The sequence below is a fragment of the Numenius arquata genome, chromosome 3, assembly GCF_964106895.1.
Source record: "Numenius arquata chromosome 3, bNumArq3.hap1.1, whole genome shotgun sequence".
NCBI lineage: Eukaryota > Metazoa > Chordata > Aves > Charadriiformes > Scolopacidae > Numenius > Numenius arquata.
The window spans coordinates 37,816,997-37,844,823 of NC_133578.1; the positions used below are offsets into that span (position 1 = coordinate 37,816,997).

Sequence of the window (27,827 nt, forward strand, 5' to 3'; positions counted from 1 at the left end):
GATGTAGTGAGTTCAGTTGCAGTAGGAAATTGTCTTTCACCCTTATGAGTGATTCAGTACTGCTGAAATTGACTTTGTAGTCTTTTAGAGATAATTAAGATTATCAGATTTACAGGTAGGTATTTTGTCAGGTGATGTACATTTGTTTCTCTCTCAATTTGAAAGTCAAGGGAAAGATTTTTGTTTTACCTGCTTATATTTTTTCCGGAGGTGGAAAGTGGAGGTAGGTGTTGGGTTTGCATGTTCCCTGCATGCAGCTACTTGCATGTGTGCTTGAGAGGTTTAGGCTTGCTTTAAGCACTTAGGTTTCTGCAGAATGGTAGCAGTAATAGCAGTGGGAATAATCAGTTTCTTTTACAGTGCCTTCTAGGTTTTCTGTGTAATGTCTCCAATAATACCAATGGGAAAAAAAAAAAAGATGGAAAACCCTTCCTTTATGGAGGAAACCGTTTCAGTAATAATGTGCTTACTGACTTTAAAACTTGTACATGTTTTATACTGTTTTATAGTGTTAGTAATAGATATGGCAAATTCTTTATCAAATCTATGTAAAAATAGTAAACCCGTTAAACCATGTTTGGTAAATGCTTCTGTATTCTGTAAACTTCAGTGGCAGATCTACTATTAAAAGTAAAATATTACTTACATAGAATTTGTTTAATGCAGTTGCTTTTATGCTTTGTATGTATGCCTGTTGTTGACTGTGAATTTGGATCTTAACTAATGATAGATATCTAAGTATTTGGTACTGTGAAGTTTATGAAAAGAGATCAAAGCTAAATTGATATATTTTGACAATCCCAGTTTCTAAAATAGGACACACTCATAATATTTTGTCATTGCTTTGTGTTTATTTACCATGAGGCAGCCAGGCCTGTGTTTATTAAGCACAGTTATCAAAAGCATACCCTCTTTATGTATGAGCACAGTTTAAGGTAGGGGTTTTCAGGTCTAGCGATATGCAGCTGGGGTTTCCCGACCTGTGTCAGACCTGATGGCGGTTTGCTTGGCTTAGTTATTTACAGATGTTTCCTTGTAGAGTGTTACATATCCCAAAAGAAACCTTTACATGAAACAAATACTTAATGAGACAAAAGCCATGTCATACGCAGAGAAAGTTCTAGTTTGATGTAAGATAGATTTTTGTTTGTAAATCTTATCTGTTCCTGGTCAGGAAGATGTTTCCCTCCTTGCTTCTCCTTTGTCTTCTTCCTTCTGTCGTCCAGCAGCCAGCTCACCATGTATTGGGAGGGTGCACCAGTGAGTTCCTTCAGTGGGGAAGTGGGTGATCAGAGATTTATAAAGGGCAGGAAGCTTATTGGAACAAGGACGCATCAATTAATGAAATATTATGGAGAATTACTGCAGGGGAGATAGTTGAGAAATCATAATCTGTGCTTCTTCCTTGAAGTGAAGAAGCCTTTCAGGGAGGCTCTTTTGATGTATGTTCAACTGCAGTGGTTGCCATAGCTTAGCATCGTGCATCTGTACAGTTAGTAATACCTAGTGACATGTCAGTAGCTGATGATGCTAAATGAGGTTGCGTTCAGTGAGAGAAGCACTGGTGCCTTCTTTTTGGATTTTTTTGACCTATTCTTTTAGCTGCTAGTTTTTCTTCAGGTGTCATCATTCAAAATGTTTTGTGTCTCAGAGGTGAACAACACATTTTACTGAAGAGTATGAGCAGTCTGTGCTGTAATCAGATAGGTGCCTAATCTTGAAAAGCCTGCTTTTTCAGTCTTTTGAAACAAGTGATTCTGTTACGTTTGCTATTGATACCTTTTACATGTTTTTTCACAAAAAAACAGCTCCTGGTTTTGTTCCTCCTTCAGTGTGTGACATGCCAATTCAGACTAGAGGGATATCTGGCAATCGCTGATTTTTCAATATTGTAGTAAGAGTGAATGTTTATGAGCAGTTCAAACAAAAGTGAAATGCCTGATCAATCCTTGCTGACCAAGCTGGAAAACAAAATGGAGAAGTTCATCTTCCAAAAGATCGATTATAGGTGACTCTGGTCCTCATCAGTTCATAACTCACTGTCTCCCGTTGTCTGAGGGCACTCCTGATCTCTTATACTTGCCCTTCCTTCTCCAATTGCCATCATGAGCCATACAACCTTGAAAATGTGCAGTTTGAAGACTGAGCTCCAAAGTAAACTGTTAATGATGTTGGCCAGCAATGTAGTATTGCTTAAAAGTGTGTGAAATGCCTGCAACGGAGGGAGTGTACGTAAACAAAAAAAAAAAAATCTGAAGGATTGCCAAGGTGAGAAACAAACTTTTTAGAGTCCTATTTGAAAAAGAAAGAATATAACAATAAAAAATATGTTTTCTGTATTTGGGAAATGTTAGTATTTATACTTATTTCAAATCGGCTTAAACTTGGCTTTGAAAAAGCCTTCTAAATTGGAGAAGCTTTCCAAAAAGATTTCCAGCATTATCGTTTTTCTTCAGACTGGTGGTCTGATTGTGTTAGTATTGACTCAGAGTAACCTGTATTTTTACTGAATTTCCCAGCTTCCGAAGAAAAGTTCCAAAGTAAGGGATGCAGAAGCAGCCTGATTTTTCTGAGGCTTTTTTAGACCTCTTCCTTTTAGAAGGCGCACAGGCAGGGTTTCTCACCAGAGAAATGGGAAAATAATATACGAACTCCAAAAAAAATGTATTAGGACCTAAAATTTACTCAGTCAATGTTAACATTGTAAAATCATATCAAAAATACTTCATGATGGAGAACTGGAGATGCAGGGAGAAAAGATGATTTTCTGTAGATTGTGGATGGGGTGTGAAAAATGTGCTGCCTGCCCAGGTAAAGCTCTGTGTCTCGGTGTGATGGAGCAAGCCTCTGTTCTGCTTTCCGAAACTTCACATATGGGAAGCAGTGAGAACGTCTGCCTCCTTTCTTGAACATATGTTTGTCTTTTACTCAGACTTCTCCATAGCAGTTTCCATGTAGAAAAACTTCCTGTATTTTTAAAATGTCTACTGGAAAAGTTGAGGATTAGACGTCGCTTAGTGTGGTAAGCGGACCAGTGAAACGCTACTCAGAAGTTTGTAAGCGTGTGGTTAGTGGGAAAAATGTCCATTTTTTCCACGTACTGCTAATCTTAATCTTTTAGTAGCTGTCTTCCCAGTACTGTTCATATCAATTCCACTGTGCTTTGTATTGACTTACAGGTTCAATTTCGTAGGAGATAGTGTTTTGGGGGGTTATTTCCCTGATTTAATTGTAATGATTTTCTACTGTATTATGTCAGCAGGGATTGGAAATGAGATCATCTGAGAGTAGAGTACAAGCGGTGCAAGCATTTCCAGCCTGCCTGGTTTAGGATCTGTAGATGCGACTTAGTTCGCTTTACGTTTTATTTGCTTTTTCCTTTTAGGTCCTAGTATGCATGTTTGGTCTGCTCACTGTGTCTTTCACAGTTTCACTTCATAGCGAGCTGGTTGCATAGCAAATTAGCTTGATGTAGGAGAGGCGTTGTGGGCACAGAGTGGCTGGACCTCCTTGGCCGAAGCTTATTAGAAGACATTAATGCATGTTTTTATTAATTGATTTCTTCCATAATGAGATTATTGAAATGTGCACTTTATAGCCAGTCTTCATTTTTAATTTGCGATAGGTGCTTCCAATAATTCGTCTTTTTCAAAACACTTAACTAAATACAAATAATTGTTTGCTTTTTGAAGTGCTCCTTTCAGCCCCTGCAAGGGGTACAGTGCCAAAAGGAAAACGTCATTTGTTTGTTTGATTGTTTCTAATGAAGCTTTTGGTTTTGTAATTTACACAGTGCTAGTGAAGATAATTTAGAAATTCTCTTCTGAGGAGAAATCGGGGTCTCAGTTGTGCTGCCTCGTGTTGGTAATTCTGTTTCTCTAAAAAACTGTTGATGAAACAATAGGGTATTTAATACCTATGACAGCTGATTTCTTAAGATTAACTTTAGCAAAGTAACTTAAATCTCCAAATTCAGTAAACTTAAATATTTTCCCCCAGCTTTCTGGAGTTCTAGTTCTCTTGTCTGGGAGACTTGTTTTTTCAGACACCTTATTGCTTCATTAAGCAGTAAAAACCCAAGTCCCTGTATTCCACCACAAAATTATCTGTGTTCCTGGCCGTGAAGACTAAAATCTTTTTCCAGGTACGAGGACGCTGTGCTTTCCTTGCACGGCTGCCTGTTCAACTCCACTCACCACTGCCCAAGGAACTTAGAGTGCTGAAGGGACTCATGAGATGGGGTTTCCAAAACTCACCAAGGCAGTAGTTTCATTTACGGGTGATCCCTCTCTGTGAGTCAAGCCAGCTGACGAGTAACTGGTCTCTGTTCAGCTTCGTACAAGCAGTTGAGATTCCTTACACTTGAGAATAGGATGTACAAAATTTATTTCAGAATGTACTGCAAAATACCTGCAAAAACGAATTTTTATCAACGTTCTTACTAAAAATCATGCAGAATTGAAGTTGCTCTGCTAAAACCATACCTACTAGTTTGATTTTGTACGCAGTGCCGTATCTGATGTCTTTCAGTTGTTGCCTGCATAAGACTGACTTTGCAGCTTTAAGTGACTTATGCTATAATGTAATCAGAGAGTAGTATGTAAAATATTTCAGCCTAACAGTCATTTGAAAGTGAACGCTTTTTTCAGGGTGATTCCAAAGGGTAATGTGAAATCTTGAAATCTCTTTAAAATGTTTCACCAAACCGAACTGTCATAATGTAACTTAAATTTTTTCAGAATTGTAAGCACTGTCAGCAGAGATGTTTATATTCATGGCTTAACCTTTGATTGTGCGTGAAGTTGAGATGAAGTAGCATCCAAAAACAATTTAAGTTTTACTATTATTTGCAATAAATTATTGTGGTATGCTGCTGTAAGTCAAACCAGTCCATGAGTCACTTGCCAAGGTAAACCAAACTAGTCATGTTCTTGCCCTTGTTGCTCAATAGCATATGCAATACCTGCAAAGGAGTGAATGTTTGTAATACTTAACCTGTTTTCTTCATCTATTAAAACTGAAATCCTCTTTTGATTTATGATTGACAACTGAAGAGCTTGGCCATTAAAAAACAAAGAAGCCAAAAAACCTCATTAATATTATTATATTATTAATATAATAGTGATATATATATATAGAACCTTATTATACAGTATTTTAGTTAAACAGTGTTACTGAGATGGCATTCTAAAATTAGTCTTCATGCATTTTAAATTAATAGTTCTTTTGTGATTTCATGACATAAATGTAAGTATGCAGGCAGCTAAAGACATATGTCCACAACATTTGTATCTACAGAATAGCACAGACAAGACTTACTTTGTAAATAGTTGCCCCGGAGATGTCAAGACCTGTGGCCAAAGGTTGTATGACACAGTAATATGTAATGAGCTTGATATAGGAATTACTGTATGAATTTACAGAAAAGAAAGTGAGAGAATGGGGAAACTGTTCCTTATGACTGACAGGTAGATCTGCCATTAAGAATATGGTCAACCCTGGGGACAGTAACAGTTGTGGAGGGTCATGGGTGGCTATTTCCTTTTCAAAAGAGTTAACTTAGTGCTGGAAACTTGAAAACAAACCAAAAATAGATCTTGCAGTAGAAACAGGTAGTAAACGTGTTAAATGTTCTATTACATCTTTTTATATGCAGCATGTCACTGCAGAGGCTGCTTTTAATTGGAAATAACAAAACCAAGGACACATCCATCATTCTACAGTTAGTTTACAGAATTTAAATTCATTTTCTTCATTTGATTAGACCCTTCTCTCTCTCCCTGCCATTCTTGTAGACACAGAACTTTGTTTGCATGAGTTGAGTTTTTAAAATCTTCTTCTAAAGACTCTACAGGTGGCAGGCATAGTTAGTATAATAAATGACAGAAGGAATGCTGACAGGGATTATTTACGCCTATCCCCAGAATTTTAACAGTCATAATTTCTAATACTGCTTTTGGGGGTTTATATTCCAGCTAGTAAGATTAAGTTGATGGTGTTTTCTCTGAGGACATTGTAATATCTACAGTGTCGGTTTGTTGAAAACAAATTTAAGTGTTTAATGATCACACTTTCAGGAAAAATACCACATTAATGTAAGGAGGAGATAATTCCCCTGCTTATATCTATTCATGAATCATGAAGTAAGACGTTTATTCACATACTACTTGCCAGCAGTCAAATAAATATGATCAAGTAGTTACAGAACTACAGTTATCCTCCATTTTCCATATGTAAAACTCTCTGAACAACCTTTTCTAGTTGTCTGGTATTTTTCCTGTGCATTCATATTAAATTTGTATTTATTCACATTGTTAATATGCCAGCATCTGTGTCATTACTTCTTGTCTCTGTTCACGTAAGCTTTAGGTGAGGCTGTCTTGCATTTTCTGATTTGTTTTTCACTGCTGTTAATGCACTTCTTTTAATGTAGTTTTTTGGTGTACGTAATCAGTTGTGTAAAGATTTTGGGGGTTTAATATGAAGAAGGAAAGGCACAAGACGACTTGGTAAAGATCAGTTCCTTCTCTGTTAGATAACATACGTGATAAAGTGTCTGCTTCATTCTCTGGTATTTAAAATTCTGATTTATGAATAATCAAATATGATTGGAGATGTGGTATTTTTGTTCATAGACAAACTAAATTTTCAATTAAGTTATTTCCCTTTTTTTGATCCTGTTATATTATGCTTAAATCTAATTCACCTTGTTCAACAAAAATACTGTTGTCCTTGTTCATACAATCTGTACTTCGCATTCTTTAAGAATAAATAAAACACATCTAACCAATCAACAAGGCATGGTTAGCTGTAATCTTTTGATGCTAGTAATGTTCTAAGAGTTATTTCTTCAGCTTATCCCATTTTAAAACAGTTGTTGAATATTGGAAACAGAAATGTTTGCTGGTAAATGGAATTGCAGGCGGAGGGAAAAAAGCCTCAAACCAAATACAAAACGGTATAGCACCGGCTATTTCTTAACAGCTGTTAGGAAATTAGTAATGGAAAGTTTTGTTGTAGTGGGTGTGGAAAGAGCTACACCCACATTCCTGAGTGATAAAAATGCAAATAAACATCCAAGACCCAACATGCTGTAAGCTGTACTTTTAAACATCTCCCCATGAATCGCACTGTTTGCACTGTAGCGGTGATTACAGTTGATACATTGTTTTACTTTGATACAAATATTTTAAGTAAAAGTTTGTTTACATCCTCAACATTCAGAGCGCAAAGAAAGATCACCGTAACTCTGTATGAAAGTTTTAGCATCATTTAAGTATAAATAGTTCTGGGAATGCAGGTAACTACTTCACAGTGCACAGCAGTGATTCCTTAGCTCTTGGTTGAGTGTAATATTAATACCTCCCTATATTCTGTTATTTAATGTACAATCTGAAAAAAAGATTTATTTTACAGGCATAGATTCCAGCATGATCTTCTTTTTTTTTTTTGCTCTATCTCCCCACTTCATGTGTTGTGGCCCAAATGTGACTTGTCCTCCAGAAGTTGCTATTTGTTACACCAGGCGTAGCTGTAGTGTACATCCTTAGCATTACACCTCATTGTTGGTAAAGCATATATGCAATTGTAACGTGGGTTTTGGTTTTGTCTTCTTTCTGCACTGGAATTATTCCGATTTCTGAATGATAGCATGTGGACTGTTGCTGAAAAATCATGAAACAGCTCCTCAAATTCACGCAATTCGCGCTTGTGTTAGTTTCACAGAAACAAACCTGCTTTCCGCTTGGTGTTTTTAAAACAAATCACTTGCAATAAATAGTTTAAAAGGCAGGGTCAAGACGGAGGTTGAAACCAAGCGTCTTAGGTGATGAATGTTCGTCGTGTAACAACTGTTGACTGACGAAGCAGCCCCGAAAGTACGAAGCGCTCTTTCCTCTGGGGGGGATCCCAAGGAGAGCTGCAAGTTGGCCCAAAGGGTTGCTGGAGCCGTGCAGACCTGCAGGAGTTCCTGACTCCACATATGATGATGCTGGATGCTTCGTTAAGGCAGTTAAACTTTAGGGTGTGCACTGGGAAAGGTAATAGCAAAATCATACCGAGGATCAAAACGCATTTCATAGGACATACATTTGAAAACGGGTTTTGTGCAGCAGCAGTTTAAATGGAAATAACCTATCTCCTAGCGCATGAGATTACCAGGGGAAGTTGCACACATGAAGAAGGATAAACGCATGTACTTGCACCCGTTTTTCATCTAAATCTCACCTGATGACTATGTGAAAGAAACTTAAATATTATATAGGGCAAGCATTCAAAGTCAGACCTTCCAAGTTAAATCCTTTCCTCTGGTTTAAGAGCGGGCAGGAATATTTTCTAATGTAGCCGTTCCAGTTTGCTCATAACTCTGTATGTGCCTGTCTGTCTTGGCTATAATGGAAGTCTTATGGCTCAAGGCTTCTAAAAATCATGATCACCTCTCAAAATTCAGAGGAAAGAAGCAAAAATTATCTTATATATTATATAGTGGTCCAGTAGGGGTCCAGGCAGTCTTATTTTTTTAATTTAGAGGAATTTTAGTGCTTTACATGGAACACAGAGCAGAGCTTTGTAAAGGGAGGGAGATGAGGAAGCGTATTCAGTTCTAACCCATCATATGCAAATAAGCTAACCAATTTGAAACAATTTTTTAATTCATTGTTATGATTGCTTTTGCTGAGAAGAAAATTTTATTTAACTTGATCAGTCTTTAATTTAAGGTCTTGCAGCTTTTTGGAGGGCACTTTTATATTGAGTGTTACGACTACTTTTACTCATTTCAATTCATATATCAAGAAAGAGGCTTAATTAGTAGATGGATATTGCAAGTTAAGTAATTGGATTCTTGCACTGCTATGAGACTGTAATACATAGATAAACAGAATGGCTGTTCACTAGAAGCTGTGGGGTTTTTTGGTGATCTTAATTGTAATTAAGTGATCTGTCTGGTTCCTGTGGAAAAGGTTGAAAAGCATGGAAATTAAATGATATCTCATTGTCTGTTTAAAAAATAGTAAAACTAAACGTGAACTGTTTTATGCCTTTGTATTCACATTTGCCTCTTCCATTTTATCCACCAGTGTCTAATGCTAGTGTTTTGCTTCTTTTTTGTTTCTTTATTTTGTTGCTTTTGTTTGAATGTATTATTGTGTTTATATGGAACTGGTCAAAGAACCGTTACTGTATTTTATGTTTGTATCTACATTTTATTTTGCATGCTTAACGTGGCTTTGCCTGGATATTCTTTTTGGTAAGTTCAGAATTTAAAAGCATAATGTTTTTCTGTAGTAAAGTTTGTAACCTGCCACCTTCTTTTCTCCCACCTCAAGTAACGTCATTGGTTTTTTTGTCATACTGATTTGTGCTCCCGTACAGTTCTGCTTTTGCTAATTATACATATGATAACACTGTTTTCCTAACTACCCATTTTCATCTCTAGCTGAGCTAAACAATATGACTTTGGTACTAATGTGTACTAATTTGACTTTTGTCTTCGAAGTATAGTTGGCAGCCGTTAAAATGATCTGTTCTGAGAACTCTGTGTGTATTTGAGACACACAGAACCTCAGTCTTAGAAAACCATGTTAAGGCTTCTTTGCGTGGCCTGGTGGTTACTCTGCGCTTCACAGGTATTATCGATCTTCTAAGAACAGTGTGCATCTTTATGTTTCTCTTTTAGCAACAGCTTGCTCAGCTCCAGAAAGAAAAATCGGAGATTCTGAAGAACCTGGCATTATACTACTTCACTTTTGTTGATGTTATGGAATTTAAGGTAAGGTATTGCAAATACGTCGGTTCTGCTGTGACATCAGGTTTCTTTCTTTTTATTTGTGAAATAGCACTATATAATGAAATAGATGAGCCGGTAGCTCTGTTCTTTAAAAAAATAAATAATTAGTCTCCATCACTAAGCATAGTGAAGTAATTTAGTTATATTTTTTTAAAACTAAACTCCTTTTTTTTTTTTTTTTGTTTCCCCTCCCCCCCCAAGGACCATGTTTGTGAACTGCTGAACACTATTGATGTTTGCCAAGTCTTCTTTGATATTGTAAGTTTCTGGGATTAAACTTTCAAATACCACTTAAAAATGTTTTTAATCAGAGTCCTGTGTAGGCAATTAGAAGGACATGTTTATGTTAGCCCAAGAAACATGACATCTCTAGTTATAAATGCAAGAGAGAAATACTGTAATCTTCAGATCTCTCACTTCTATAAATAACTTGAAATCAGAAGATAGACAATTTTAAACAGGCTACTTATGGACAACGGTAACAGCATTGTCTGTTACCAGACATACAAATCTTTCTGTAATTTTTGCTTTCTTGTATCTGCAAGTTTATTCTTAGAGGTTTACTGTCATCTACATACTTAAGCCATGTAGACTTACAAAACAGGAATATTACTGCTGTCCACCTAAGAGAGATGTGAGGAGGTCAATTCTGGTGTTGGCTAAAGCAAGTACAAAAGCAGCTACAAGGGTTCTGTTTAAAAAAAAACAAACAAAAAAAACCAACAAAAGAAAAAAACCAACGAAAAAACAAACCGCCCCCACCACCACCAACAACAAAAAACCACAAAAAAAACCCCCGAAAAAACCATCAAACACCTAAAAACCCCAAAACAAAACCTCAAACGCCTTTTCTTTTTGTTTCAGCTTTCTTTTCTAATGTTCATGATGTCACTTCACTAGATCTAGTCATTGTTCTAAATTTTGGCTGACTTAGTTTCATACTAAGAGGAGCAGGTCTGTATCCTATGGAGTGATCTTACTAGCTAGGCCAGTGGGATATGTGATAGTTTTTTACATTAGAGTCTTACTAAAATATAATTCACAGGCCAAAGCACTTGCTGGCTGCTTAGTAATATCCAAGGAAAGTTTTCCTGTCTGTCAGTTAACCTGTGACACTTGAGCCTGGAAGAATTTATTTGCATGCTTGCTTTCATGAATACACAGTTCTGGGGATTTGAGTGAATCAATTAAGATGTTACAAAGTCTGTATGCGGCCAGAGCAAAAACTTTGATCAAGACAGTTCATTTTATTTAAAAATGCTGAAAATTGGTGGAAAGAGGTAAAAAAAAAAAAAGTTTTGTACTTGTTTCTGAAAGTTTTAGAATGATGATTTACTGGGTTTTATCTCTAGACTGTAAACTTCGATTTAACAAAGAACTACCTGGATTTGATTATAACTTACACAACTCTAATGATATTGCTGTCTCGAATTGAAGAAAGGAAGGCTATCATTGGATTGTATAACTATGCCCATGAAATGACACACGGAGCAAGGTAAAAAATCTGTTATGTAGGAAGTGTGCTTAATAATAAATAATAATGATGATAATAATTACACCTGACTATTGTCTTTTGTTGCTTTTAGTGACAGAGAATATCCACGCCTTGGCCAGATGATCGTGGATTATGAAAATCCTTTAAAGAAAATGATGGAGGAGTTTGTACCTCACAGTAAAGTATGTAACTACCTTTCACAGGAACATAGTAACCTTCACGGAGAGAAGCAGAGATAAAAAAGTAAATACGCAAGAGTTCGTTTTGTCAAAAACCACTAGGTATAAATTTTACAGGAGATTTTAGCAGAACCTATAGAAATACAGGAACGCTAAAGACCCATTGGTAAGGTTCCATTTTGTTCACTAAGGATTAGAAATTGGTTAAAAATCAGTTGTGGGTCATCTGAGAACAGCTACATCTGTGTTTTATTTTGTAGTTTGAAATTAAGGAGATTCCTAGTGTTTCTATGAAACCAATTTTTTGCTGGTTTATCATCCTAGATGAATGTGGGTTTTTCTACTTTGTAACCTGAGGGGTTTTGCTTTGGATTATACTTAAACTGGGGGCGCTGGAGACCACTGCCTCTTTAATTATATCTCCTATACTCAAAAGCTGACATTGTGTACCCTGCTCCATTGACTTTGCGATGTTAAGTGCATCCAGTTCTTTTAGCCTTTTCTGTAGAAATGTTTTTAAGCTTTTATTCTTACACAGCTGGTTGTGCTGCAGTTCTGTGATTATTTACCTAGGCTGTATTTTTGTATGTAAATCCCTTGGAAGTGACAGAATCCTCACCAAAGTCAATGTATATCCTGTTTATCGCTTCCGGTTTGTCCACTAGGCTTGCTCCCCTGTCAAAGGAAACTATGTTTGATTGCTACTGACTGTTCTTTATAAAGGTGTTATTTTCTAGGTGCTCGCAAATTGATTGCTTAACAACTTATTTTGGAATTTTTGGAAGGAGTTTAAGTTAAATACTGAGTTATTGCCTGATGTTTTTAAGGTTTTGTGTTTAGTTCTCACCCCCGGTTTTGAAGTCTTAAGTACTAGGTGTGTTTTCCTTCTCTAATTCTCTTGAGATTTTTCTTAATTTCCTTAAACTTTTGAAGATAGTCACTAGCAGGTCAGAGACTTTTTCAGATACTTCTCAAAATGCTCTGAAGTGAAATACTTTTGAGTACTTCTCACTTGTCTAAATAATCTGTAAACTTATTTTTGTTATACTTTCTCCTGCACAATTCCTGTCTTGTTAAGACTTAATTAGCAAGGATCTCATTTGCAATTAATCTTGTACACATTTTAGCAAAGGTGCTTCACTTTTCAGTATTATTTTTGCTTATGGCTTCATATTTAATAGTGGACCAGTCCTTTTCCTTGAAATGTTTTGTAAAGCCGTTTTTCAGTCTGATTTTGGTCTTTAGCTTATTCTGTGGTAGAGGTATAAATCGGGGTCAGGGATCCCTTCAGGCACCATCCTATAGAAACAGATCCTTAGGTTATACTCTCACGGACCTGCACACTCCTTCCGTCATCTCACTGCTTTGCAGTAAACCTGACAGTTGTTTAGTCCTTTAAATTAGCTTCAGTAGATGACACATCCCCCCTGCCCCGAGTGACCTTCTTTGCTGGCATAATGCATAGACCTGGCTCCCTGAGGACTCGTACAAACACCAGTATTGATGCAAAAGACAGGGAGAAGGTGTGGAACAGCACTTAGATAAGCTTAATCTGCTGTGAAGATGCTCCTGGAGACAGTATCTGTTCAAAATAATTGTAATTTGCTAGTGAAGAGAAAAGGACATACTAAATGAAGTGGCAGAGAAGGGAATAACACAGTAATTGGGATGCTTGAATAAATAAGGAACAACTTTCAATTGTACATGACAGATTTGTTGTCCCTTATTGGTTTTTTTTCATGTCCTCTAATTCTGAACTCGGGGTTTTAGAACTCTAATTAAAAAATAATTAAAAATACCAAAACCACCTGCTTCTCTTCATCCTTCTCTTAGTCTGGAATAGTCTTTTATATGTGAAATAAACTAGATGCACTGGATTTTAACTTCAAGTTTAATTTCAGAACTAGCTCAGTAAAATGTTTTGGTTATTGTTAGTAATAATGCTGAGAAACCAGCACTACTGACAAAATAGGACTTAGTGTCTTGTGCTTGGAGTATGGCAGTGTCAATACACAGTTCACAACATAAAGAACTTGGATGTTTATTCAAGACTGAGCCTTGAGGACATCTTCAAACTAATCATTGGTCTCCTTTTTAGTCCCTTTCAGATGCTCTGATTTCGCTCCAGATGGTCTATCCTCGAAGAAATCTCTCAGCTGACCAGTGGAGAAACGCACAACTACTGAGCCTCATCAGTGCCCCCAGTACCATGCTTAATCCTGCACAGTCTGACACAGTATGGCCTTTTAATTTGCATTATATGACAAAGTTAAGCAAGGTTTTACCTAAAATAATGTAGGAATGTTTTGTTTTCCATTTTATTACCTTTATGTGGCTTTTAATCAAAGAAGTAAATAGGTTAGTTGGGAGACCTGAATACTTCAGTGCATGGGAAAAGTTCGCTCACGTTAATTAAAACTTCTGTTAGTTAGCTCAGGCCTTTGTTTTCAGTATTTGCTAATCAAAAGATGAAGGCAAGCAATGTTGACTTCTGCAGTGTAGAAGGAGGGAATCCTGTGTCCTGTCTTAGATGTTTGTGGGCCAACAGACCGGAAATCAGAACTGATACTTCCTTTAAAATGTTTACTATTTGCATATTGATGGTTGGACTAGATGATCTTCAAGGTTCCTTCCAACCTAGACAATTCTATGATTTGCTCCCTTAGTTGTACTATGAGTGGTCATCTTTCTGAAAAAAATAAAGTGTTAACAGCTGTCAGGTTGTGATTAATATACATCAAAACCCTTTAGTTCTTCAATATTGTTAGATACAATGTTTGAAGCTAAACGCTTGTTAAAATTTGTTCACTGTTTTGTTCAAGGTATTGGTAGGGTATGGAAGCTCATTTAATATTCAGACCCTCAGTTTCTAGAGGGGTGAAACAATGCCCTGTTAGTAATCAGAAGCAGTCTTCCATGATTCGTCAGCGTTTAAGGCTTTCTTCGTCCCTTTTTCGAAAAAGTACTTCTTATGAAATGCATTGTCTTTTATATAATTAGCTGGCTACAAATTACTGTTTTGTTTTTTTTTCAACAGATGCCGTGTGAATATCTCTCTCTGGATGCAATGGAAAAATGGATCATTTGTGAGTAAAAGATTCTGAAACAGCTCATAGTTGTATAACTTGATTAATCTTGCTCGTACGTATCGTACTACTACATGCAATGAAGTTAATTCAGTGTATGATGGAATGTAATTTTTCATGAATTTATTCCAGGCTTTAACTAAAAGTGAAGGCTTTAGTAATTCTGATGAAAGTCGCTGAGTAGTATCAGCATGAAGTAATTCAAGTTACAAAAATACTACAAAAATATCTCTACTAAAATGGTGTGGGCTGTTTTTTTGTATATTGAACTGTGTTATCCACTAAAAAGTTTATCAATGAAATATTTGAACTGTGCATAATAATCCCACTGTTCTCTTACTGTCTCTGTGCATCTGGCTTGTGGCATACATCAATGTGAACTCTTGAAGTTGGATTTATTTTGTGCCATGGAATCCTAAATAGCGATGCTACAGCTTTGAACCTTTGGAAACTTGCACTTCAAAGCAGCTCTTGCTTGGCTCTGTTTCGAGATGAAGTATTCCACATTCACAAAGCAGCAGAGGACTTGTTTGTAAACATACGAGGGTAAATTCTTGTTCTCTTTCTCCTTTCAGAACCTCTGTTAAAAACGTATCATTTCTTGAAGAAGTGGTTTGAAAATGCCACTTCTACTTGATAGAAGTTCTGTTTGAGGATAGCCAGTAGGCAGACATTTTTGCCTCATATCTTGACTGTTTCTTTAATGCATAACTTCCAGGAGCCTGATTTCATAACTGTCGTGCCTTTTTTTAATCTCCATTCTGAAAACCTCTGATGAATCAGTCTCTAAAATGGCAAAAGTTAAAATTAATGATCTCGCCCACAAATCTTAATCTAGGGAAGAGAAATGATGTCATGAATGCAGAGTTTGCTTGAGAAGTTGCAACTGTCTGCCGTCGTTTCTGCAACATATCATATGAAACCTCCTGCAGTAACAAAGCTGAGATCTCTAACAGCTAATACCAGGACCACTTCAGTGGAGAGTTTTTTCTGTTTGGATATCCAGTTTTAGCATTTAGCTGTGAGCAGGGAAATAAGTCTTGTGTGTGCTTTTTGCTATATCCTACTTGGCATTGCAGCTCCTCACGAAGTCGCAGCGCTTTCTAAATTTTGCTACTGGTACTTATTAACATATTACATTGCTTTTTACTTGCAGCTACAACAAGCGTATTAATGACATCAGAGAGTGCAAAGAAGCTGCTGTTTCACATGCGTAAGTATCTTATAAAGTTTTCCTGACAAATTTTAGTATTGTTTTCCTTAGGGAGGTTGCAAAGAATGTATAAATGGGATTTCTTGAATGCTGTCTGAATTGTGCGTTTTCAAACGAGATCATGTATTGAGTGTTCTTTTAAATCTCGATTTGCTTAATGGTATGCCATTATCGATTTAACTTCCCAAGTTTTAGATTATTTTTCAAATTTTCAGGACAGAAGCATTTAGTTTATATATTCTCCAGTTTTTGTTTCATTACTTAATATGAATCAAACTAAATAGAAATGTTTTAGTGGAGTCAAATGCAAATCATAGACCAGGAGCAGAGAGCTTGTTTTTAAGTTTAATCATACTTCAGGAATATACAGCATTGTTGATGGGGATGCCAATTTTAATTGAACCACATCCTTTGAAACTGAACTTTCAAAGTTGGTATGATATGAGCTGCCTGTGCTTGGGATTAAATTTTTGGAAAAATCAAATGTTCTGTGGTTTGCAGAATGGATGATGTTTCGGTTTATTCTTTTGATGCAGTGGCTCAATGCATAGAGAGAGACGCAAGTTTTTACGTTCTGCACTGAAAGAACTGGCTACTGTCCTGTCTGATCAGCCAGGCCTGCTGGGTCCCAAGGTAATTAAGGTTCTTACGTTTTGCATTTCTGCAATCTTACTTTTTGTTTCTCAGTGATAATATGACATTCAGTTTGTTTAGCGGGGGAAACGCTTTAGTCTGAGAGAAAACCTACTTAACAACTTTTCTTTTTCAGGCACTTTTTGTATTTATGGCACTATCATTTGCTCGTGATGAAATTATTTGGCTTCTTCGTCATGCAGATAACATGCCAAAGAAGAGCGCAGATGATTTCATAGATAAGTATGTTAACAATTTCTAGTGCGATACCTTAAATGTTCATGAGAATTTTGCAGATGAAATGCATTTGAAGGCAAGGGAATCTTGGGAAAGGATGGCTATATGGAAGAGTTGAAATTGTTCAGAAAATCTTTACCTGGGAATCCCAGAATCTGAAGCACATCGGTGAAAGTTTGTGTTCTCTAGAAATATAAAATAAAAATAGTTCATTAAATTTTTATACTTTTTTATACTATACTGCGAGGAAGCAAAACAACCAAAAAGCTTTATGGTGTCTTCAGTGTTACTGATTTGCATTGAACAAATCAGTGGTGGGAGGAAGGAAACTGTCAAAAAGCTTGATTTGTTGATTTGTAGAATGTCTCCTGTATTGTAGCAACACTTCTAAGTCTTTTAAATCAGATGAGATTTATTGATATAATACAGCATTAGTGGAATCGTAAACAGAAGGTAATAAGGAGAAATGGTTTTAAGAGACTCATGAATAGGCAGAAATGCACTAGTTTTCTTTAAGTTGTTCTTAAGATTGAACACAAGATTGAACTGAAAATCTGTGGATTGACTGCAGGAGTTTAAACAAGTGACAATCACAAGGCTATTTCTACAGCTGGAGCAGAAAAACCTTGGGTTTTCTTCACTGGAGTAGGTACTAGGGATGGAGGTCCCACAGCCTCTCTGAAACAACCTGTGCAAGTATTTAACATCCTTGTGGTTTTAAATACCAAACAAACAAGCTAAAACCAACCCAACAGAAAAGCAGTTATTACAATTGTGTTCTTCAGATCTAACCACTTTTTGAGATTTTTATTTATTTTCAAATAGAGCATTATAGAAGGGCTTCTTCAAAAAAATTAAGTGGATAGTTAGACAAACCTTTGAGGATTACCATGAGGGCATCCTGCTAATTAATCTCCTGATGAGTGGATTTTACCTTGCAGAGAAAATTACTTATGTAAATTCATTTTACAACGTGAACAAATATTTTTGTGCAGAAATTGCCTATTAATAATAGTTTTAAAGGCAAGGTATTAGGAGGAAAACCCCTTGAGAAGCATTCCACTGGTAGAAATTGTCTTTAATATTTTTGCATGTTTTCTTATTTGTAAGCTTTTCCTTGTCTTCTTGCCTAGACACATAGCCGAGCTGATATTCTACATGGAGGAGCTCAGAGCACACGTGCGAAAATATGGTCCCGTGATGCAGAGATACTATGTACAGTATCTCTCCGGCTTTGATGCAGTGGTCTTAAATGAGCTTGTTCAGGTAGGTCAAGACTGTGGTTTTGGGTTCTCAAATGCAAACTTTAAAAAGGGCGTTTTGTCCAAAATGTCTTTATGAAAATGTATCCTAGTTTGAACATTGAGTAAGGCAAATTAACTTAACTTGCTGTTTAATTCTGGGATATAGAGTTGGACCTTTGGTTGTTATATGAATACTTAAATGTTATTAAACAATGTTTTGTGTAGAGACAATAAAACGAGTAGTGCCACTGAAGGAGCATTGTAGAAACTTTTTCTTACTTGGCCTGACAAAGAAGTTATAGGTTTTCTGAACTGTTTTGGTTTCATTTCCTAGTGACCACTAGGTGGAGCGCAAATTGTATGACTAGGTCAGCTGCTCAAACTTGACAAGTTTGTACTGTAAGCTTTTTTGTTTGTGTTCAAAAATTAAATTCACACTTCAAGTGTTACATCAGTTACCAGAAGGTGGAACTTACATACTCTACTGTTTATTTAAACAGTTTAAATACCAGTTTGTATCACTGTTTAAATTATTAAATGTAACTGAATCCTTGGGTTTGTTTCAATACCAAAATAGCTGTGTTTAATTCTGTATACTTACATGTTAACAGATTATTTTCTTTATAGTAACAGAATTAAATATTTTTGTCATTTGCCATTGATTCCTGGGAAATTACTTCCTTGATTTAGTGAATGCCTTCTAAACACTGTACAAGTGGCACAAGAATTCTGTGTTTAGATAGGATAATCCTTAGGATCAAACTGAAATGAGGGGAAAAAAATTGTCATGAATTCTAGTTGTAATTAATTCATAGCAGATACCCAGCACAAGACTTAGACAAATGATTGAATGATAATTTGGATTTATTTCAGCCTTTAGGTTAAAATGTCAGTCATACCTGGAATTATGAGAAACTTATCTATTATATTATTTAATGGAAATATGATCTTATCAATTGCTGAAACTGCTTTTTCATGTTGAAACTGTTGAATTTTGTAAAATTTGAAATCTTGATAGCCCAGCTTTCAGGTGGTATCAATCACCGAAGTCAATGTTAGTAAAAACCTGTTGAGAGAGGGTTTTGTGGGAAGCAAAGTGATGCTGATGTGGGCTCCGTTATATCCTACCACGGCCAGTTTTTCTTTGCAGACAGATTGGGTGCCTCTAGAGTTCAGAAGAATGTTTGGTTTCTGATATGTAACAGGAAATTGTTTGGTGTCCATTTTGTAAATGACTACAGCCTGACAATGTGTGGGCACATAATTACTGATGGATTTTTCCATTTAAAGCAGATGTTGGTTTGGAAGCAAGCTTTTCTGGGTGTCTGTCGTCAACTAATGAATTAAAAAGTCAAAGCTGTTAAATAGCGCTATTGGAAATACTCCGTCAATTAAGTTACCTTGTGTAAATTTTTGTGTATTTCAGAATATAGCTGATAAATTGGGCACAAGCATTGACATTGTTTCATAAACCAAGTTTGAAATAATAATAGCAACAATATTTATTTTAGAATCTTTCAGTGTGCCCAGAGGATGAATCAATCATCATGTCCTCGTTTGTAAACACAATGACTTCACTAAGCGTGAAACAAGGTAAGTTTAAGTGAACTTGGGAAAATGGTAGCAGAGTGGTGGATTCCTCTGGAAAGCTTCGTCACCTTTTGTTCCAGGGAATCAATAGGAGCAGATTACTTGCATAAACTGAAACTGAATTTGTTCCCTTGTTTTTGTTTAATTACGGTATGTGCTGCTTGTTGTATGTCCCTTTTCCAGGGGAGCTTTTTACAGATAGAGCTTTTGAACAATGCTATTGGGAAGTAATCCTACCTTTTAATTCAGAAAGCATATTACACATATTTTCATCTAGATATTTTCATTCCTGTTAGTGTGGCTGTGCTGCGTTGAAATTCTTAGGTAAAAGCATGAGGTTCAGTACCCAAGTAATTCTTCAGTACTTCAGGGGTTTTCTTCGGAAGTGTGATACAGTATATCTGAATCTGTAGTTGTTTTCCTAAAGGGTTTATGGTCTGTTTTTTTCTCTGATGCAGTTGAAGATGGAGAGGTATTTGACTTCAGAGGAATGAGATTAGATTGGTTTAGATTGCAGGTAAGAATTTGTAAATACGCGTGACACTTCACTAACTTAAAACCAAAATGTTTAATAAATTGCTGCTCTTCAAGATTACTCTCACACTGCAAGTGGATGACAGGCTATCTAAGGACGACCTACTGTCTTAAAATCAAACAAATACTGAAGCAGATAATTTGCTACATTTTGATGTAACTTTGTGTGCATTGCGCACTTTTTTGCAAATCATTCTCTGGGGCGTTCATAACAGTTCGGAAATAGAATATGTTGAGGATGAGCAGTTTGGCAGCTGTGCACCCTGTGGAGTGGGATTCAGCCTGCACAGCCAAGGGAAAGTAGAGACTGTTCAGTGGGAAAATAACGTTCAGTGAGATCCCTTCTGTGCATCACAGTAACAGTGTCTTCAATTGACTTAATAGAATGGGGGGGATTATATTTTCAAATTACGCACTTTTTCTTGCTTTCCAAAACCTGATTGTTAAAGGGGGGCTCACAAGTGCGTGTTTGTGTTTTGTCAATACCTTTATTCTAAGTTTTATGTCAATTTGTGTCATATTCAAATTACACTTGGAGACTTCATGGAAAGGCAGTTTGCTTTTCTTAAACTGTAGTGGAAAGATAAAATAATCTATCCGTGATCTTTAAGTATGGAGGTGTCCTACGCATAGCATAAGCACAGCAACGGAATTTGCAAAAAAACAGCTGTAGAAATTACATAAAATTTTTCTTGTGTCTTTCCAGGCCTACACCAGTGTTTCTAAAGCTTCGCTCAGTCTTGCAGACCATAGAGAACTAGGAAAAATGATGAACACAATCATTTTCCACACAAAAATGGTAGATTCTTTGGTGGAGATGTTGGTTGAAACCTCAGATCTTTCTATATTTTGGTATGTTACTAACCTGGATGAACAAGGTTTTTATTATTGATTGTTTGATTTGTCCTTGCAAGTGTAATTTTTAAATAGGAAACTTTGTAGGAAGATAGGCCAGTGGAAGAATCAATTAGAATTTCTGGTTTCTGTCTGAATTAGTTTGATACAGGTATTTCTGAAGATTTGTCAGAGAGATTCTTCAAGAAGTTGCATAATTGATCTGGGGTCATTCGCAGATTCTTCCTTAACACATTTTTGCAAAAGTTACAAGTTTTTGCAGTGCCTACATGGCAAACATCAGAATAAAAATATGGTAATAATAATAATAGAGAGGTGCAAATAAAATGCATAGTAAGTGAATACAGAAAACGAACTTCTTCGAAAGCATGATGCAATTTTTGGTGTAAGTTATAACTACAAATATGACATTAATAGCATATTTGATTGGTGTGAAGTAGACTTTATTTGCAGCAAAATTATGTATATATTCCATTTAAATGTCTGTTTCTGATCAGTTTTTATAGTCGTGCTTTTGAGAAGATGTTTCAGCAGTGTTTGGAGCTTCCCTCACAGTCAAGATACTCAATTGCATTCCCACTGCTTTGTACTCATTTTATGAGCTGCACCCATGAACTGTGCCCAGAAGAGGTAATTTTAAAATACGTTGTCTTAGTTATTTTCATCTTCCATTTAAAGTAGAGGGGACTAGAGCTGAACACTGCAAGCAGGTGTTTGTTATGGCAATATAAGATTTGAGGGAGGAGGGTAGTAGAAAGGGAAGTAAAACAAGTACATACCTTCTTATGTGATTCTTCACCTGTAGATCTCAAAATCCTTTTCTGAATAAGTGTTATCTTTGCTTTAGAGAGGGATTAAACTGAGGCACAAAGGTGAGGTGACTCTTTTCTGGGATCATTCAGGTTAGATGCTGATAAATCCTGTATGCCTATTAAAATTTACGAGCAACAGTTTTTCTTTCAAATGGTTTATGAACTTCTAGTTAGAAAATGGAAATACAAAGTTGTGAGTTCTGTAAGGCTTGTTATAAATAGCGTTTCTTTAGTAAGATTAAAAAAGAAAAATCCTAAGGGATATACAGTAAAATGCAAGCGTTCATTTTGGTCAGAACTGGGTAATGCAAGCCCTCTTTGGTTAGCGTTAGAAGTGAGAAAATGCAGAGTGTTGCTTGTAGAAGTGGGCCCTTTGTTAAAGGAAGTGGTTTGATTCTGAGGAAATTCTTTCTATTTTTATTGTAATGAAATAGATCCTTTAGTACATTTCCTGTATGTCCATTGACTTTGGAATTAGTCTGGGGCTTAACTTGGCCAAATTTGTGTAGTGCTTGTGAAAGTGTGTTCTTATTCTCAACACTGCTCATCTGAAACAATTAGCTGAATAAGATCTATTGAAATATGCATGATGTGTGTTTTTCTTTTTTAAGCATTAAATCGTCTTCTACTAAACTTCATCTCAATATACGTCCATATCATTATTTTCCTTGTATATTTTGCTTTAAACAGCTGCAAACTCTATTTGTACTGGACGACCACTAAAAAGTTTCGTGGAAAGCTTCACTTCAGGACAAGAGATTTCTTTCAGAACAATTATAGTAGCAGTAAGGGATCGATAGCCAAAGTCCATTGTACACTAGTTACTGTGAATTCAGCTGCAGCAAGCACATTTTGCCACAGCCAGTAGAACTTTGAATTCAATATCTGAATTGTATGACTGGGTAACTATTATCATTTTGGAAAAATAATCTTCGCTGTACTACGTACAATGTGTGGTAGTGTGGCTGTTAGAAAGTAAACATTAGTGGTGAAAGAAGGATTTCATTGAGACAGAAGGCTGGTTTTGTGCAGATCCAGTGACAAAGGAACTGAATCCAGAAATTAATGCAGTAAAGCTTCACTATTGACTTCTTCAGTGGTGTGAATGACACTGTGCTTTCTCTATGGTTTGAGTTGCGTGCTTTTTTTTTTTCCTCATAGATTTAGTACTGATACAAATTAATGAGAAGGATATTCACAGAAACGTTGAGTACTCGACACTTTAGAGTAGATGCATTCCAAAATTAAACAGGAAAACCTACTTCTTGAAATTCATTTTGCCTTCTTTTACAGAAAATGTTTTGCAAAATATAGTAAGCAAAATATTTTTAATGGTAATATGCTATTTTGACTTTGACTTTTTATAGTTCAAACTGCTTCAAAAAATTATTATAATAAATTATAATAATGGAACTATTAAGGATTAATGAATTTATTATATTTCATACCCCAGTTCTGTGATTTAGTGAACTGCAGTGTGTGTGTGTGTTGTCTAAATGCTGTAGGACTAACAGGAAACTGAAATAAGACTTCCCTTTTTTCCTCTTTAACAGCGACATCATATTGGAGATCGTAGTCTTTCCTTGTGTAACATGTTCTTGGATGAAATGGCTAAGCAAGCTCGAAATCTTATCACAGACATTTGCACAGAACAATGTACACTGAGTGATCAGGTGGGTGTGGCTGTGACTGTTCTAATTCTCCTCTGAGGTTGTCTAGGTTGTTCAACTTTCTGAATTTTTCTGGTTATATTTCCTGTTCACCTTTTCTTTCCTGATTTGGGGAAGATTTCTGTTTATAAAATGGAAGATGGTTTGAGGAAAACTTTTTATATTAGTAGTCAAAGACTGTGTTACTTCTGTGATGAAGCCTCCACCTGGACCATAAGCTTATTTTGTATCTCATGGCTGCTAAGAAGTTGGATTTTAATTTGGGGGGCTCTCTTTTTCCTCTGCTAGTTGCTGCCAAAGCATTGTGCCAAAACCATCAGTCAAGCAGTGAACAAAAAGTCAAAAAAACAGACTGGAAAGAAAGGAGAACCTGAAAGGGAGAAACCAGGAGTAGAAAGCATGAGGAAAAACAGATTGGTTGTGACAAAGTAAGCCTCTTCTATTCCTTTCACCTAGAATCCCAAGTCAAAACATGTGTTTTACATATTGAATGCTTCTTGCTTTATTTATCTAAGTTTAATTGACTGTAAATACAACATCTTTGTAGCTTGTGAGCATATGACACTTCTGTAGCTTTGTAGAGCCCGAGATATCTTTCACAATCACAGAATCTTCTTGGTTGGAAGGGACCTTTTGAGATCGAGTCCAACCAACAACAAAAAAAAACAAACAAAAAAAAAGGTCGAACAACAACACAACACCAAACACCAAAACAAAAACAAAACAAACACCCACAACCACACACCACGCCCACGCACAAACAGACACAAACCAACAGTCTCGGGCACTAGAGCATACCCTGAAGTGCCATGTCTGCACATCTCTTAAATACCTCCAGGGATGGTGACTCCACCACCTCCCTGGGCAGGCTGTTCCAGTGCCTGACCACTCTCTCTGTAAAGTAATTCTTCCTAATATCTAATCTAAACCTCCCCTGCCCCAACTTCAGACCATTTCCTCTGGTCCTGCCATTATTCACTGGGGAGAAGAGTCCAACACCCACCTCTCTACACCCTCCTTTCAGGTAGTTGTAGAGGGCAATGAGGTCTCCCCTCAGCCTCCTCTTCTCCAAACTAAACATGCCTAGGTCCCTCAGCCTCTCCTCATAGGACTTGTTCTCCAGACCCCTCACCAGCTTGGTGGCCCTCCTCTGGACACGCTCCAGCACCTCAGTGTCCTTCCTGTAGTGAGGGGCCCAGAACTGAACACAGCACTCGAGGTGAGGCCTCACCAGTGCTGAGTACAGGAGGACAATCACTTCCCTACTCCTGCTGGCCACGCTATTCCTGATACAGGCCAAGATGCCGTTGGCCTCCTTGGCCACCTGGGCACACTGCTGGCTCATGTTCAGCCGGCTGTCCACCAACACCCCCAGGTCCTTTTCTGTCAGGCAGCTTTCCAGCCACTCTTCCCCAAGCCTGTAGCGCTGCATGGGGTTGTTGTGACCGAAATGCAGGACCCGGCACTTGGCCGTGTTGAACCTCATCCCACTGGCCTCAGTCCATCGATTCAGCCTGTCCAGATCCCTCTGTAGAGCCTTCTGACCCTCAAGCAGATCAACACTCCCACCTAGCTTGGTGTCATCTGCAAACAATAAAGCAATAGGAATGTGTATCTCTATAGTTTATTCCTTTGGCCGTTCCTGTTCCTGAGCAGAAAGGTTCCCTGTGCTGTAGTTAGGCTTCCTGTGTATAGTCATCTGAAAGGTTGTGGGAGTCCAAGGAGCGGGCAGCATCTTCAGTTCTGCCTTACTTAATGCTCTTAATTAGGTAAAGTATGGGATGGGCTGGAATTTCTTGCTGCTGAAAGGCTGTTTGCTGCCTTCAGCTGCTGGGATGAAGTTGAGACTCCAGTGCCTGTACTAATGGGGGAAGGTTTCTTTGTTAATGGCTATAGAAAAATTGATAGTGCCAGCAAATAAATAACAAAAACATCCGAAAGAGATAACAAGAAAGATAAATAAATACAGTTTGGGGTATAAAAGAGATGATAGGGGAGGAAAAGGTAGAAGATAATTGTTAGGAAAGATCAGAGGACAAGATGGTAGAGTGATAAAAGTACAAGGAGGAAGGAAGCTAAGAAAAGGAAACAATAAATGTTTAGTGTGGTGGCTGAGTGGCTAAACACAAACGCTGCTGAAAGGGAAGTGGTTTTGCTGTAATTGCAACAACCGAACATCAGAGAACTGTAAAGATTAGAGAAGATGAGGTAAGGGAATTTACTTGTAGCTTAAGATTCCCTCCCCCAATATTTTTAGGTTTTTAGTAGTTTGTTAGCAGGAAACATTACTTGTGTGATTTAGTTCAATTAGGAAAGAACCACCTTAACAGACTATTCTTTTTGAGAGGGGAAAAAAAAAAGTATATATAAAAATATGTATATCTCTCTCATCACTGTGTGATGCAGAGCAGTAGGCAGTTGTAGGATGTGTTCTTACCCAAAATACCATTTTTAAAATAAGCTAGAGAAGTGTCTCAAAGCAGAAAAAGATAGTGAAGGGAAGAGTTAGAGCTGTACCTGCTCTTGAGGCATCTTCCATCCAGCATGTGCTTTCCATGATATTACGTACTTATGTTACATTAAATATTTTTCTTAATTTCTTGTTGACTGTTCTTAAAGCCTGGACAAACTGCACACTGCACTTTCTGAACTCTGCTTCTCAATCAATTATGTACCGAACATGGTGGTTTGGGAGCACACGTTTACCCCAAGAGAATATTTAACGTCTCACCTGGAAATCCGCTTTACCAAGTAAGAAATATTGTGAAGACAGATGTGTTCATACACAAGATAAGTCTTTTGTTGATTTGCCGTTAGAAGTATTGTATACTTACTACAGAAAACTAGGTTTTTTAAATGATGGATTATGAAACTTCAAACTCAAGTTCTGACTGTAGTGACAGTTAAGTTTTAAAGTTATATAAGCCTAAAATGAATACTACAAGCGTTTACTAAAAAGACTTCATTTGCTTTAAGGACCCCCCTGGTACAGTTTGCTTGAGGGTGTGGATGCTGGGTAAAGTCGTCCTCCATTTATGTTAAAAGGGAATATACAGTCCTTTGTGCAGTTCTCATCTAGGTTGAAAGCTAGCCTGGTGTATAGGACATCTATTATTAGAAGCCTGGTGTTATTTATAGTGAGAATTTAGACAAATCAAAGTATGTCCTGCAATGTCTCGACTTACTGATTTAAGATAGAAATCATTGTGTCAGCTAAAGGGAGAGCTTGTTTTCATTAGTAAGATTCCTATTTATTTACTTAACATATACCCAGATTTTTAAAATTGTGTACAAATACGACTGAAGCTTACCTACCAAATGATTGAAAAGTATTTCCTTTTATCTACTTACCAGATAATTGCTGAGAGGCATTAGCTGTTGAAAGCAGAGCTTATGATAACTTCCTTGAAAAGTTATTTAAAACAGTTGAAATGTAATGTATATTTTTTTAAAAAAGTATGTTCTAGGAAAGCATCTATTACAAGAGAGATGAGATCTTTCAAGATAACTTTGAGGGTTTTTTTTTTTAATACTGAGTGAGCTGAGGCAGAGAAAGATTAAATGGTGTATAGTCTGTGTCTTGCAGAATTTATGCACTCAAATACAGTCAGCGTAGTTAATATCACAAGATAATCAGACATGCCTTTAAATACTTAGCAAAGCAACACAAGATAAAAGTTTTGCTTTGAGTATTTTCAATTCATGCTTAATTATAGTTATATGATTATTTTTTTACAGATATTTCAAACTAAAACTGTGACAGCAACTTTGATCAAATAATTCTTGCCTAAGTTTATATGCTTTGAACACTTTAATACATCATTGCTTTTGCATTTCCTAGAAGTTTTGCATTTTAAAAGACTTTAACATTAATTTATTTTCAAAAGTAGTTGTAATGTAAGTTTTCCACACTGGATTGCCCTTATACATGGGGGAGAAAAAAGCTTTATTTTAAAAGTGCCTGGTGAGTATCCTTACAGTCTCGTGACGTTTTTGCTGAAGCCATGAATACAGTTGTCTTTGACATCTAGAACTATATTTAAAAGTGCTGGTGTAGTATATTCATTGATTAGAGTTTTATGCTTGCAGGCTGGAGAAGTGTTCAGATAAAAACTTTTGAATATAAAATCATTTTTATAGCTGCATCTTTGTTTAATTTTACTAATAAATGCAATATATTTGTTTCCATTTTATTTTTGTTTCTATAAGGTCAATTGTTGGAATGACTATGTATAATCAAGCAACACAAGAGATTGCAAAGCCTTCAGAGCTGTTAACCAGTGTAAGAGCCTATATGACAGTGCTCCAGTCAATAGAAAACTATGTACAGATCGACATTACACGAGTATTTAACAATGTTCTGCTTCAGCAAACCCAGCATTTAGATAGTCATGGTGAGCCAACCATTACCAGTCTGTACACAAATTGGTAAGTAATTATATGAACACTTGTTCCAAGTTTTTATATTATTTTTTTATTTAATTAAAAATCT

The 27,827-nt window shown here is 36.6% G+C and overlaps 1 protein-coding gene across 4 annotated transcripts in view; it reads left to right on the forward strand.

Moving 5' to 3' along the window:
- The window catches only part of NCKAP1 (NCK associated protein 1), a 60,670-nt gene that overhangs the window by 13,003 nt on the left and 19,840 nt on the right, over positions 1 to 27,827 (forward strand). For 2 of the 4 annotated variants that reach the window (XM_074145797.1, XM_074145795.1), the window contains 19 exons: positions 9,677 to 9,769; positions 9,989 to 10,045; positions 11,140 to 11,282; positions 11,374 to 11,464; positions 13,560 to 13,697; positions 14,499 to 14,547; positions 14,937 to 15,093; positions 15,704 to 15,760; positions 16,297 to 16,393; positions 16,530 to 16,636; positions 17,764 to 17,896; positions 19,386 to 19,467; positions 19,923 to 19,981; positions 20,705 to 20,850; positions 21,351 to 21,483; positions 23,219 to 23,338; positions 23,624 to 23,763; positions 25,955 to 26,086; positions 27,545 to 27,763. In XM_074145797.1, coding sequence (XP_074001898.1) covers positions 9,677 to 9,769; positions 9,989 to 10,045; positions 11,140 to 11,282; positions 11,374 to 11,464; positions 13,560 to 13,697; positions 14,499 to 14,547; positions 14,937 to 15,093; positions 15,704 to 15,760; positions 16,297 to 16,393; positions 16,530 to 16,636; positions 17,764 to 17,896; positions 19,386 to 19,467; positions 19,923 to 19,981; positions 20,705 to 20,850; positions 21,351 to 21,483; positions 23,219 to 23,338; positions 23,624 to 23,763; positions 25,955 to 26,086; positions 27,545 to 27,763 — 2,153 coding nt within the window. The remainder of the gene's footprint in view (positions 1 to 9,676; positions 9,770 to 9,988; positions 10,046 to 11,139; positions 11,283 to 11,373; positions 11,465 to 13,559; positions 13,698 to 14,498; positions 14,548 to 14,936; positions 15,094 to 15,703; positions 15,761 to 16,296; positions 16,394 to 16,529; positions 16,637 to 17,763; positions 17,897 to 19,385; positions 19,468 to 19,922; positions 19,982 to 20,704; positions 20,851 to 21,350; positions 21,484 to 23,218; positions 23,339 to 23,623; positions 23,764 to 25,954; positions 26,087 to 27,544; positions 27,764 to 27,827) is intronic. The other 2 variants (XM_074145798.1, XM_074145796.1) reach the window with 1 other exon arrangement.